General features: G+C 50.6%; 1 protein-coding gene across 11 annotated transcripts; it reads left to right on the forward strand.

The window, feature by feature from the left end:
* The first annotated feature begins 21 nt into the window (after positions 1–21).
* LOC109450747 (kelch domain-containing protein 3) lies at positions 22–10635 on the forward strand. Of its 11 annotated transcripts, XM_074332967.1 has the most exons (15): positions 43–299; positions 2374–2586; positions 2762–2938; positions 3089–3204; positions 3391–3462; positions 3596–3809; positions 3890–3976; positions 4124–4232; positions 4360–4433; positions 8344–8491; positions 8626–8692; positions 8772–8876; positions 9224–9298; positions 9384–9501; positions 10119–10635. In XM_074332967.1, the coding sequence occupies exons 2-15, from the start codon at positions 2433–2435 to the stop codon at positions 10253–10255; spliced, it is 1653 nt and encodes a 550-aa protein (XP_074189068.1). In that variant the 5' UTR covers positions 43–299; positions 2374–2432; the 3' UTR covers positions 10256–10635. The 11 variants fall into 11 exon arrangements, with proteins under 11 accessions (XP_019593931.1, XP_074189068.1, XP_019593930.1 ...); XM_019738371.2 differs by lacking the exons at positions 8344–8491; positions 8626–8692; positions 8772–8876; ... (1 more) ...; positions 9384–9501; positions 10119–10635 and adding exons at positions 1084–1154; positions 1253–1408; positions 4553–4631; positions 5783–6414 and having other exon boundaries at positions 160–299; XM_074332963.1 differs by lacking the exons at positions 8344–8491; positions 8626–8692; positions 8772–8876; ... (1 more) ...; positions 9384–9501; positions 10119–10635 and adding exons at positions 1084–1154; positions 1303–1408; positions 4553–4631; positions 5783–6414 and having other exon boundaries at positions 160–299.
* The last annotated feature ends 2598 nt before the right edge of the window (positions 10636–13233 follow it).

Here is a 13233-nt window from a genome sequence, read left to right on the forward strand (position 1 = left end):
CAGTACCCAGAGACCCACACACACAGCTTTTGACATATGTATGCACATGCGTAGAAACTCCTTCGGCTCCGGCTCACTCCTTAGCCCCTGGCGTCTCTCCCGAAACCCGTGGACTACAAGTCCCGGTAGGCTTCCGGCACTTAGCTCTGACTGTACGTGCGCACACCGCTGCCCGCCGGAAGAACCGAGCCTGGCTGTATTTATCTTGTTGGGGACCTCGCCGTCGGTTGGCGCGCAACGGGCTCTAGGCTGCAGGCAGCGCGAGAACCTGCGGCCCCGCCCCGGCCCGGCCTGGCAAGGTAGCCCGGGATGGGTTGAGGGACAAGAAAAATTGGAGAGGCTGGGGACGCCCTTGCCTTGCGCTGGTTAGTGGGGGAGGGGCCTGAGAGTGATGAGGTGGGGGTGGGGAGGCAACTAAGGGGATGATGGGAACGGAGAGTGTTAATGAGGAAGGAAGGGTTGGGGGAGGATGGTGAGGACTCTGGTAGGGGAGACCTGGTGGCTGGAGGAGGCACTGAGGGAATTGGAAGGAAGACTGGGTTGTGAGAACAGGGAAGCTGAGAATAATGGGGGGAGGGGGGGGTGTTGGTATGACTGGAAGAATCCAGAAATAGCGTCATATACCGGGAGGACTATCTCTGGCCGAAAGGGGTCGATGACTGTTAGCTTTTTTTCCCTTCGTAAAAGAGGGAAAATGGAGAATTGTTGGATGGAGCTTGGAGTGGTGGGAAGCGGGAAAAGGAGAAACTGCAAAGCTCTCAGATCAAAAGGGGCAGAAATGGGGAGCGGAAATTGCAAGAGACCCGGGAGGGGGCATGAAGGGAATTGAAGAAGTTGAGAATGCAGCAATGATGAAGTATGGGAGAGACCCCAAGATAACAGAGCCGCTGAGACTTTGGGGCTTATCTTCCATGAGCTTGAGTTGTCCTTATGGAGGAGAAGCTCTGCCTTTGCATGGAATTGCTTCTCTCTTCCCCTGTGAATTCTTTACCCTGAGGTAGCTGAAGGGGAAATAGAAGCTATGAGGGAAGACAAAGGACCCCCATTCTTAAGCCCTTCAACCTCCCTATCTCTCCCCACAAGCTCAGATTCAAGATTTTTTGAATTGACTGGAGTGATGAAGTGAGAGTGCTTTCCTGCTGGGGCTGTTTCAGGTTTGGCAGGGTGGCTATGTAAAGCTTGGGGTGGGGGGTTGAGGGAAGTTGGGTGAGGGGTGGCAAGCCAGCTGAAAGCCATCTTTCTTTCTTGCAAGGGCCTCCCTTACTTGAGCTTTCTCTGTGCCTGAAGTTCTGCCTTCAACAGGGAGCAGATGACCCACCCAAATCCAGCCCGTGCCTGCCAGCGAAGGCAGTGCCAGTTGCAGGAGGTTTTGCTTCACAGAGCCTTCAGACGTACCGGTTATCACTAGGTTGGCAGGTTGTCTTTAAGAGATCATGAGCTCTCATGCCAGCGTCTTTTTCTTGTCCTGCCCTAGGGCATTTTTGCTTCCCTTACCCTTTTCTAATGCACACCCCCACCCCTACCCCCTTTCAGGGACCCAAATGGGAGAAGAGCTGCTGGAAACAGCTTGTTTTCTACCACAATAGCAGGGTTGGGGAAGTGGCAGGAGAAAACCCCCATCCCCACCTCCTCAATCCTCGGCAGACACATACCTTTCTGGTTTAAGTTCGTAGCCTTGGCAGCATACCAGGCACAGCTGTCAAAGGAACTCCTCGTGCCTGTGAGGGGCCCTGGCTGACCCAAAGACAACAGCTCAGCTTGACAGCTCCCTACGAGAGGCTAACCATCCATGGCAACATGGAAGCCCCCGTCCTGAATCAATCCCACCCTGTCTTGGATAGGGGGACTATCTACTCTAAAAGCCTAGAAGCTTTTCTGCTTGGAAGCACTCATGCCAGCTTTCAATGGACTGTCTGGGGCTGACCGGCTATTAATAGCTCTGAGTATTTTGAGATCCCTCTCCCCACCTTAAAGAGCACAGAGATTCTTAGAGAGGTGGCAGTAAGCAGAGCAGAGCCAGAGATACAAGAGAATGTACCAGCCTGGGAAGGAGGCTTAGAGCTTGTGCCAGGTCAGGGTGGAGCCTCCATGAGAAGGGGCCAACTATACTGAGCCCTTGATCAGCAGATTTTGAGCTGGCAAGCGGGTCGGAATGCCCGCCCCCCCCCCTCCTGCTTTGCTGTTGAAGAACACAGAGCCAGGGTTAGCTCCCTGACCTTGGCAGCTCCCCTGGGGCAGGGCCAGCCACCTGAGCTGCGGACGGGTGGCGTGGGAGGCCACCAGGGTGACACATAGAGGCAAGGGTTGGTCCTGGGCAGAGGCTGGATGAGCCGGGCCTTGCCTGAGTAGCCTTTGGCCCTCACTTGTGTGCAGGGAGCAGAGGCAGCAGGCCGTGCCGGGGGGGCATGTTGCTGTAGCCCGTGTCCCAGGGGATGTTCCGGTGGACTGTGTACCTGGAGGGCGGGCCCCGCAGGGTGAACCACGCCGCAGTGGCTGTTGGGCACCGGGTGTACTCCTTCGGGGGTTACTGCTCCGGTGAAGACTATGAAACCCTGCGACAGATTGATGTGCACATTTTCAATGCAGGTAAGCTCATGCTGGAACCATCCTGGGTGCCCACGGGAGGGAGGGGAACAGGTGGCTGCATGCGTGTAGGTGGTCGTCCCAGGGCCAGAAGGGATGAGGGAACGGATATCTGGTTGGGGCAAAGGTGGACGGCCCGGAGGGGGGTTCCCAGGGCTGAGCAGAGTTGTGCCCACAGTGTCCTTGCGTTGGACAAAGCTGCCCCCGGTGAGACCCGCCGTCCGCGGGCAGGTTCCGGTGGTGCCCTACATGCGGTATGGACACTCAACGGTCCTCATCGATGACACGGTCTTCCTTTGGGGTGGGCGGAATGACACGGAAGGGGCCTGCAATGTGCTCTATGCCTTTGACGTCAGTGAGTATCCGTCTCAGAGAGGCTACGTTCCCCCACATGGTGTCTCGGGGCTGGGAAGGTGTGGGTTGAGGGGGCTGGGACTAGGGCACCCCAGAGTCTAGGAGAGAGTGTCAGAGGTGCTTACCTGGCCCATCCTCTCTTCTCCTTCAGATATTCACAAGTGGTCCACACCCCGAGTGTCAGGAACAGTTCCTGGGGCCCGGGACGGACATTCAGCTTGTGTCCTGGGAAAGACCATGTACATTTTCGGGGGCTATGAGCAGCTGGTAAGCCTGGGAAGAAAGTCTAGATTTAGGGTGAGAATGAGAAAGAGGAAGGGGAGTTGAGGCTGGTGGAATGGGAGGCTTTGGCTTGTTTGCAGATTTTGAGGGGAGGAATGGAGGGTCAGAGGGTGACTACTGACCCCCCCCCTCTTTTATTCCTCCCTTCACTTCGTTTCTCTTCCTACTCAGGCGGACTGCTTTTCCAATGACATTCACAAGCTGGATACCAGCACCATGACATGGACCCTTATCTGTACAAAGGTCTGCCCTTTCTTTTTCCTCCCAGATCTCCACCCTCAATTGAAGAAACCGTAGGAAGCGCAAATGGTGAGAGCAGATCCCCTCCCAGCCTCTGCGCTGAACCCTTCCCCCTCTTCTCTCTGCTCCTGCGCAGGGCAACCCTGCGCGCTGGAGGGACTTCCACTCAGCCACAATGCTGGGCAGCCACATGTATGTGTTTGGGGGCCGTGCTGACCGCTTTGGGCCATTCCATTCCAACAATGAGATTTACTGCAACCGTATCCGAGTCTTTGACACCAGGACTGAGGCCTGGCTGGACTGTCCCCCGACCCCGGTGCTGCCTGAGGGGCGCCGGAGCCACTCAGCCTGTGAGTGTGTGTTCTGTCCCTCCAGAGTCCCCCTTCCTGCCCATTGTGCTGACACTCTTGACATTCCTCTCTCCTTCCAGTTGGCTATAATGGGGAGCTGTACATCTTTGGTGGCTACAACGCGAGGCTTAACCGGCACTTCCGTGACCTGTGGAAGTTTAACCCTGGTAAAGAACACTGGCTTTAAGGGAGAAGCAAGGAGCAATTGAGAGGGGAGGAGAAGAAAGAAATCACCCTGAGTAGGTGAGGGGTGAGGGGTGGAGAAGATACCTGGACTGGGCAGGGATCGAATCTCTGTATCAACTCCTCTTTAGTGTCCTTTACCTGGAAGAAGATTGAACCGAAGGGGAAGGGGCCATGTGCCCGTCGGCGCCAGTGCTGCTGTATTGTTGGTGACAAGATTGTGCTCTTTGGGGGTACCAGGTTCGGAGGAGAGAGGGGAGGGCTCAGGGAAGGACCTAAGTCAGTGACTAGTATGGGAGGCATTTGAGCAAGAGGGTCTCGTGGGTCATCTTCCCTCCTTTCTTCATCTCTCTTTTGATCCCTACAGTCCGTCTCCTGAGGAAGGCTTGGGAGATGAATTTGACCTCATCGATCATTCTGACTTACACATTTTGGACTTTAGTGAGTATAGTTATTTCCAAAGTGCCCTGCCATCCGGGTCCCTGTCTGTGGGTGGTGACATCCAGGCCTGGCCCTTTCCTCCGCTCTGACCATCGCCCTTTCCCATTCCTTCTTTGAAGGCCCCAGTCTGAAGACTCTGTGCAAACTGGCTGTGATTCAGTATAACCTGGACCAGTCCTGTTTGCCCCATGACATCAGGTACAGTGAGTGGTTGGAGAGGAGGGATTGGTTGAGGGTGAGTGGGCAGCACAGGCATGATCTGAAAAAACATGAGCTTTGCCTCGGTATGAAGGAGACAGAACTGTTTGTTCTGCTGGAGATGTAGCATACTTGTGGGAATGAGACGGAGGGAGATAAAACTGTCAGCTTGGTAATTATATGGGAAAAAAATCCTGTTTCAAACCAAGCGGAGAAGTATCATTTCCTGAGACCTGAGCCCATACAGTTGTTTTTGTGAACAAGCTGAAGAAATTTGATTACATCATAGAACCTAGCTGCAGAGTAAACACAAGTTTAGGAGCCTCTGGGTCACCTTATTCTAGAATTAAGGGAGGCCCTTCCTACTTCCCTTCAAATTCTATTCCTAGATCCAAATCAAGCACCAAAAGTACTTGGTGTATAATTGTGTCCTTCTGAATCATTGTGGGACACATCCCTCCTTGTATCAGTTCAGCTTATCTCTTACTTGCTGTGGGTCTGTGTGTTCCGTGTTTGGTGACATGGTGTGTACAAAGCTGAACTGATGGATCATAGGCTGACCCAGAATTCTTTCATTCGGTACATGTGCAAGTACCGAATACCAAGTAGACTGTAGTGAGGGTCTTGGCCTAAGGAGGTTCTTGGTAAATCGTTGTAGAATGACAGAATTGTCAAAAAGAGGGGGACTTAATTTTAATATGATGAGATGGGTGGGGAAGGCCTCCGGGGGGATAGGAGAGTGGGGTCAGGCTCCCTTAAAATAGATGGTAGTTGAGAACAAAAATGGGCATTCCTGGTGGGGGGAGGAGGAGGAGCTGCCTGGTTGGATCTGAGCAGAGGAGGAAAGGTAGGCTGGGAAGTTTACTGAGATGTGTACACAGATGTTTTTCTCCAGGTGTTGGGCATGAGAGTACATATGTAAACATAAATAGAAGTCCACCTGAGCTGACAGGTGGAGGAGTGAGCGGTGTTGGATTTGGTGGTGGGTGGGGCCTGATTGTTAACTTAGTAGGGCTGTCAGGAAGAGGTGGCTGTGGGCGGTGGACCTGTCGGAAGTTGAAGGCACTGGTGTGTTGTTTTGGTCTAGCAAATTCTGGGCTTGGGGTGGACACTCACCCTTCTGTCCTTTCTGCCTGCCATTGGCCTTCCAGGTGGGAGCTGAATGCCATGACCACCAACAGCAATATCACTCGCCCCATTGTCTCCTCCCATGGGTAGGAGGGTTTCTGCCGTCTTCCCCCAGCCTGCTGTTGTCTTCACTGCCCCTGCCCATCTCTCACCCGCCTGCCCCTTTGGACCCTGGACTTGGTATACCTCCACATGGAGTTGTTGGACTAGAGGTGTTTTCTGTGCTGTGAACTCAGTGGGGAACTGTGGGGGGAGGGCTAGGTTCCCTCCCACCTTGGGCCGAGGGCCCCTTCCCTTGGTGCTCTGTCCCGTCGTCCACCTCCTTCCAACTGCTCTTGGGACCTCTGCTCTGCCCCAGGCCAGCCAGGCTCCGCTGGGAAGTGAGGGGAATGGGGAGAAGGGAGAAGCAAGCAGTGTCTGGGCCTCAGGAGCCTCCCTCCAGCTCTATTGTCACCCCCTATCCCTGCTTGAGCCATGAGCATTGATTGGGAGCTGAGAGGAGTAGCAGCTGCTGCCAGGAAACCTCCTGCTCCCAGAGCTGGGGAAGGCGAGGACCAGTAGATAATCCCACCCTTCCTTGAGCTGTTGCTGTAACCCTGACGCCCTCAGCCAGCTCAGATTTTATAAAAATGAATTAAAAACCTACTAAACGCGTGATCTGTTTTCGTGGAATTCTGTGGGGGTCACAGGGGTTTGAGAACGGGACAGGGTGCTGAGGTTCTGGCCTCTCAGCCAAGAGCATTAGGAAAGCAAATACCAACGCGGCCTGGCCCTAGTTTCTTGTCGGCGCGGAGTCCAGGGCCATGCGACAAAAACGTGAACGCCGTTATCTCGAGGGGGCGTCCCTTTCGGCCTGGGGCTCCCGGGCCGACTTCCTGCGACCCTCCGGGCCCTCCCCCGCCAGCCCCGGCGGTCGGCGCGTTCGGCTCATTGGTCACCGCGTGGTGCAGATTCGGCCTCTGGAGACGCCGGAAGAGGCGGGGCAGGGGCCGCCGGAGCGGAAGTGGCGCCATTCGCCGTCGCCGAGCCCCGCGAGCCGATGCTGAGAGCGAACTCTCGTGCCGCGGCGGTCGCCGGGTCTCCCCGCGGGGCCCGGGACCACAGGGAGGATGGTGAGGGCCTGGGGCCCGGGGACCTGCGGAAGGGTGAGGGCGAGGGGCCGGGCCGAGGGGCGGTGCGGCACGGGCGCCGGGGCGGGGAGGGAGACCGAGCCGCGGCTCCCGGTCTGGTGCGGTCTCCGAGCCGGTGGCATAGTTACCGTGAGCCCGCTGAGTTCTCTGAACGGCCAACCCGGGGAACGCCCCCAACGCAATGGGAAGTAGGGAGTGAGGGTGCTTGCTGGGTTCAGACATCTTGAGCTGTTTCCTAAAGAGGACGAGGGGTTTCCGCAGGGAGAAGACGCGTATGCAAAAGCACAGTCAGGAAAAGGGCATGGGTTGCTGCGGAAGGGTTAGTAGGTCAAGATTCAAGAAGTTTGTCAAACATTTATTGAGCATCTACTGTACACAGGCACAGCTCTAGATAACAGCCGTGAATAAAGCAGTCAAAAACGCCTGTCCTCACGGAACTTAACCTTTTAGCGAGGGCAGTAAAAAACAAACAAAAAAACAATTAAGAAAAAGCAATAAAGAACGGGATTGTATGTTTTAAAAGGGTGACTCTTACGGCATGTTAATTGTATCTCAATTTTCCAAAAAGGTGAGAAGGGCTGTGAAGAGAAGTAAAACGGGAGGGGTTGCAGTGTTAAGGCTTCATTGAGGAGGTGACATTTGAGCAACGGTTGAAGGATGTGAGGGAGCAAGTAATAAATATGTCTGGAGAAAGTGCTCCAAGCGGAAGCAACATCAAGTGCAAAGGAACTGAGGTGGGAACGTAACCCTCCTGCTCAAGAACTGCTAGGAGGCCAGTTGACTAGAGAGGAGTGGGAAGGAGGAGATTAGGAGGAGATAAGATTAGAGACAACACTGGAGCTAGGTCACGTGGGGCCTTTCAGGCTATTGTAAGGTTTATAGCTTTTACTCTGAGCAAGAGGGAAGCCTTTGGAGAGTTCCAGTTCTGGAGTGACATGACCTGAAGTGTATTTGTGTGGAAATGAGGTGGGAATGATAAGGGAAATACGCATTTTAGATGTCTTTTTCAGGCGGAAGCGGGGGGGCATAGTTTTGAGAGTAAGACTGTAGATTGGGAGACCAGTTAGAAGGCTAGAGCACTGATTGAGGTGAGGTGCTGAGAGTACGAACCAGAACATTGGCAATGGTAACTAAGCCAGGGAGACAGAGCCCCTTGTGGGGAAACCTGTGAAAGAATGATTTAAAAGAGGGTGAAAAAGGGAACGATGGCTTGGTCCACCACTGGTCTTACATATATACCTTCCTTAGCAAGATGAGGCCCCGGGAGCTGGAACAGTTGGGAAGTTAGGTGTCAGTGTAGCACCATTTACAACCTGTGCTGCCCGGGACTTGTAGTGATTGGTTTTATGGGGATATTGGGAAGGATCAGTTACCTAAAGAATGAGGATGGGATGAAGTCTTTCCACTAGTGGGAGATGCTGAGCTGAGTTGTGTGTCCCCCACCCCTTCCACAGACACATCTAACATGTCGTTTGAGGAGCTGTTGGAACTGCAGAGCCAAGTGGGGACTAAGACATACCAACAATTGGTAGCTGGAAACAGCACTAAGAAGCAAAATTCTAGACCACCTGTCCAAAATACATGTGTTGCAGATAAGCACAGGTGAGGAGTGAGGCTGCCCCAGGAGTTAGAGGATACCTGTGATCTTGTGTAGGTGTCTGCTTTCTTTGATGGCAGGTGGGAGGCCTTTGACCAAGACTGGAGTCCCCTTGACCTGTCCTTTAATTTCTCCATAGGCCTCTGGAAATGTCAGCCAAGGTCCGGGTACCATTTTTGCGTCAAGTTGTCCCCATCAGTAAGAAGGTGAGGAAGAGGTAAGAAGTGCTTTCTCAATGAAAGGAGACTGAACAGTTCTTTTATATTCTCTCTGTTCTCTCCAAAGGTAGCCCGGGACCCCCGCTTTGACGATTTGTCAGGGGAATATAATCCTGAGGTGTTTGACAAAACATATCAATTCCTGAATGACATCCGAGCCAAAGAGAAAGAGGTAGGCTGCATGAGACTTGTTCATGGGGGTTCCAAAGGGTGGGAAAATAGGGCACAGGTTGGAGAATTGGGCAGAGGGAACAGGGAGCAGATTTAATTCTCTCTATTTGATTTAACTCTCCCTAATTTGGTTCTTATATTGAAATCCTGGCTCATTGATTTACTAACTGTGTGACCAATAGCAAATTACTTAACCTTCAGTTTTCTAATCATAAAAAGATAATAATAATTCCTGTCCCATAGTGTTATTGAGTTAACATATGTGAACCTCTTAGAATAATGCTTGGCACAGAATTTCAGCTAACGTTTACAGAATGCTAACCATCATATTCATTTCCCACTGTGGAGCTTGTGAAAAAGCAATTGAAGAAGCACCGTTCAGGGGAGGAACATGAGAAACTGCAGCAGCTGCTTCAGCGAATGGTGAGTGGGTCAGAGTTGTGGGTGGGCAGCAAGAGCAGTTGAAGGCAGGAGGTGATTCACAGTTCCTCCTATTCACCCATCTCAGGAGCAGCAAGAAATGGCACAACAAGAACGAAAGCAGCAGCAAGAGCTGCACCTGGCTCTGAAGCAGGAGCGGCGGGCTCAGGCCCAACAGGGCCATCGTCCGTACTTCCTGAAGAAATGTGAGTGGGGCACAACTATTCCAAGCTAGTTACAGGGACCGGGTCAGAAGCCAAAGTGGCCGGGTACTGTATTGGGGGTCCTAAGGGGAGGCATGAAGGCTGGATCCCATGGTAAGGTGGCAGAAAGTAGAAATACCGTGTTTCCCCAAAAATAAGACCTAGCTGGACCATCAGCTCTAATGCGTCTTTTGGAGCAAAAATTAATACAAGATCCAGTCTTATTTTACTATAATATAAGACCGGGTGTTATATTAATTTTTGTTCCAAAAGACGCATTAGAGCTGATGGTCTGGCTAGGTCTTATTTTCGGGGAAACACAGTAGTAGGGAGGAGTTATTTGTAATCATTCTTGTTTCCCTGATTAGATTATGGGCAGAGAATATTGATTTTATCTCTGTACACCCCCCCACCCCCACCCCCCCCACACACACACATCCTGGGCCAGGCACATAGACAGATCTCAGTTGAATTGAGAAAGAGTGGAATCAGAAAAAGTCAGCTTGCATATATACACCAGTGTATCGCAGTATGGTGGTTGAGAATTACTGACCTAGGAAAAGGGATAGAGGAGTGCTTCCTCCTTTGGTTATCAGCTTTTTTTCCTCCCTGTCCTCTAGCTGAGCAGCGCCAGTTGGCCCTAGCTGAGAAGTTCAAGGAACTGAAACGCAGCAGGAAGCTAGACAGCTTCTTAAGTCGAAAAAGGCGCCGAAATGCAGGCAAGGACAGGAGACATCTCCCTTTGAACAAAGACTAATAAGGACTTGTCCTCAGCTCTGCTACTGCCCCGGTGAGAAATGGATCTGTGGGAACAGACTTGGGCTTGGCCTGTTCTGGTTCTTTCTCTTCAAGGACAAGGCTCACAGCTGCCCTTGAACTAGATTAGGTCACAAATGACTAGAAGGCTTTGCAACTGCCCCAGGTCTAGATAAGAACAGCGCAGCCTTCTGCCGTGCCACACTTCTCTGCTCGTATCTGGTTCATTGTGTCTTCATGTCCTCCTCCAGTCCCTGCCCTCTATACCAGAGGTTCTGGTATAGAAGAAAAAGGGTCAGTGACCAGGCTATGGAGTCCGTTGACGGCTCCCAGGTCTGGGTCTTTACGTAGGAGCCAGTTCATAAACATTCTTGTCACTCATCTTTTCATTCTGCTTTTTTTGTGGGGTTTGTGCGTGGCCTAAAACTACTGTTTTATTGGGGCCATGTGTGGGGGTAGCAACAAACTTAAAGCTCCTACAAAGTGGGAAGTCAGATCAGAGACCCCCTCCTATTTAAACCCAGGTCATTTGAAGAGTGAACTAGTCCCACAACTCAGCTATTTAGCTTTGGCTTTGGATGCAAGGGGAGATAGGAGGCGGGGACAAAAAACTTCCCCAATAATAGGTAAGCACAGCTGGCTCTCAGTACTGTTTAGATCTAGAATCCATTCTACTCATGTGGACTGGAAAATCCGAAAGCTGATAATTCAGTTTAAAGTGGTCTCAGGTTGGACTACCAACCAGGTTCCTGGTGGATTGCATTTTAAACCTGGGCCTCAAGGAGTTGTTTCAGATAGAATTTCAATGATTAGGAGTTTACAGTGAAAACACAAAGCACACAAGGAAAGAAACCACTATGAACAAGAGTCATTAGGAATAGTAGCAACAGAATCAGACCAGGAAAGACAGATGTTGAAAGGGAAAAGTACAAAATGTTAAATGTCTTCTTTATGTTTAAAGAGAAAGTATGACCAATGAATATCGAAAAGGACCAGATTGGTTTGATAAAAACTAAAACTTTTAAAAATGAAAAATACAGTACATGAAGTTGGAAACTGGTTAAGCAGATTAGACAACACCTAAAAGAATGAACTGGAAGTAGATCTGAAGAGGTTACACAGATACAGAGAAATGGAAATTAAGGAAAGAGGTTAAAATTATGGGAGATAGAGTGAGAAGGTGTGACACATAATCAGAGTTCCAGGAGGAGTGAATATTTTAAAGAGGCTGAGAATTTTCTAGAATTTATGAAATTTATAAACCCTAAGAAGCAGGACTTGAAAAAAAAATTAAGCTGAATCATAAGAAATCACAGAACACTAGGAAGACTAACATCTAAAAACAGCTATAAGGAAAAAGAGAGGGAGGCAGAATTAAAAGCTAGGACATCTATTACTGCTTGATGCTTCTGGGATGGAAGAAAAGATGTTCTGATTCCAGAAATGTGAGATGAAGCATAAAATGCTTGTCTCCCAGTGATTGTAAGCAGAGGGCTGTAGTTACTAGGATAGTTTGCCTTGCCCAGGACTGAGAGATCTACAGCTATCGGGTCCCCAGTTCCACATGTGGCATTACAACTTGAAAGCCAAAGAACACATTCTGGTGATAAAATCAGAAAAAGACTATTGAACTATTAGGCTCACAGAAACACTAAGAAGGTTGGTGAGAAATTCAAAAAAAGTGTGTCGGGCAGGGAGATCTGAGCAGTTAAAAGCACTCTAGGGTGGCCCGATGGATGGCTCAGTTGGTTACGAGCACCATCTCTGAACAACGGTTGCCAGTTCGATTTCCACATGGGCCAGTGAGCTGCGCCCTCCACAACTAGATTGAAGACAACGAGCTGCCATTGAGCTTGCGGAGGGGCAGCCGGATGGCTGTTGGTTAGAGCGTGAGCTCTCAATAACAAGGTTGCTGGTTCAATTCCCCCATGGGATGGTGGGCTGTGCCCCCTGCAACTAAGATTGAAAACGATGATTGGACTTGGAGCTGAGCTGCGCCCTCCACAACTAGATCGAAGGATAACGACTTGGAGCTGATGGGCTCTGGAGAAACACGCTGTTCCCCAATATTCCCCAATAAAATTAAAAAAAAAACAGCATTCTAAATCTTAAACTTTGGAACCAGAGTGTTGATGGGAAGATGTCAGTGCTGCCACCAGAGGTACTCTCCACTTTCCCTCCTGCTTTGCTCTAGATTGAGAAATTCAAAAACATCTGATTAGCCAAGGCTTGGTCACATGGCTGCAAGGGGATGTCGGGAAAGCAAGTATCTGAAGTTTTATGTTGTGGAAGGTGGACTCTGTCTTCTATGTAGATTTATGGTGGGGAGTTTGCAAGCATGAGAAGAGGGTTCAGATGAAGAGTGGTCAAGAAATCTTGTACACTTATGTCCACAAGGCTGTATTGGCCCCCCAAGCCTTTAAACTGCTACCTTTCCTTTCAACTAGGACCAAGGAGACATTGGAGAGCTCTGAGCTTTAGCTGTGGATTTATATGAGTGGGTTTCTTTTCCTTTTATTCTGTTTTGTTTTTTATTGGTAACAGATATAATTCATATGTACCATACAATTGACCCATTTAAAATGTACAGTGTTTTTTAGTATACTTAGAATTGTGCAACCATCACCACACTCAATTTTGTAACATTTTCGACACCCCAAAAGAAACCCCATACCCTCTAGGAAGTCACTTCCCATTTCTTCCCAATCCCCCTGTTCTAGGCAGCCACTAAACCACTTTTTGTCTCTAGATTTGCCTATTTGGGGACATTTCACATAAATGGAATCAATATGTGATCCTTTGTGTGCAAACCAGCTATAGGGATATAAGGAGGAAACTGGGGGGACGGTGTCACAGGGGCCGAGGGCAGGAAACTTCTGAGTCATCCAGGAAGTGTTTGCCCTCTCACGATGGAAATGCCCCGGCGGCAGAGAAAGAGGCTCAGGATTTTGCTGGTGCTGGTGAGAGAAGGGCAAATCA

The sequence above is a fragment of the Rhinolophus sinicus genome, linkage group LG05 (genome assembly GCF_036562045.2).
Source record: "Rhinolophus sinicus isolate RSC01 linkage group LG05, ASM3656204v1, whole genome shotgun sequence".
NCBI classification, from domain to species: Eukaryota; Metazoa; Chordata; class Mammalia; order Chiroptera; family Rhinolophidae; genus Rhinolophus; species Rhinolophus sinicus.

Coding starts and splice junctions, on each gene's coding strand:
- LOC109450747 (XM_074332967.1), top strand. CDS start 2,433: ATGTTCCGGTGGACTGTGTACCTGGAGGGCGGGCCCCGCAGGGTGAAC. Junction 2,587..2,761: donor TGTGCACATTTTCAATGCAG/GTAAGCTCATGC, acceptor TTGTGCCCACAG/TGTCCTTGCGTTGGACAAAG. Junction 3,463..3,595: donor GGACCCTTATCTGTACAAAG/GTCTGCCCTTTC, acceptor GCTCCTGCGCAG/GGCAACCCTGCGCGCTGGAG.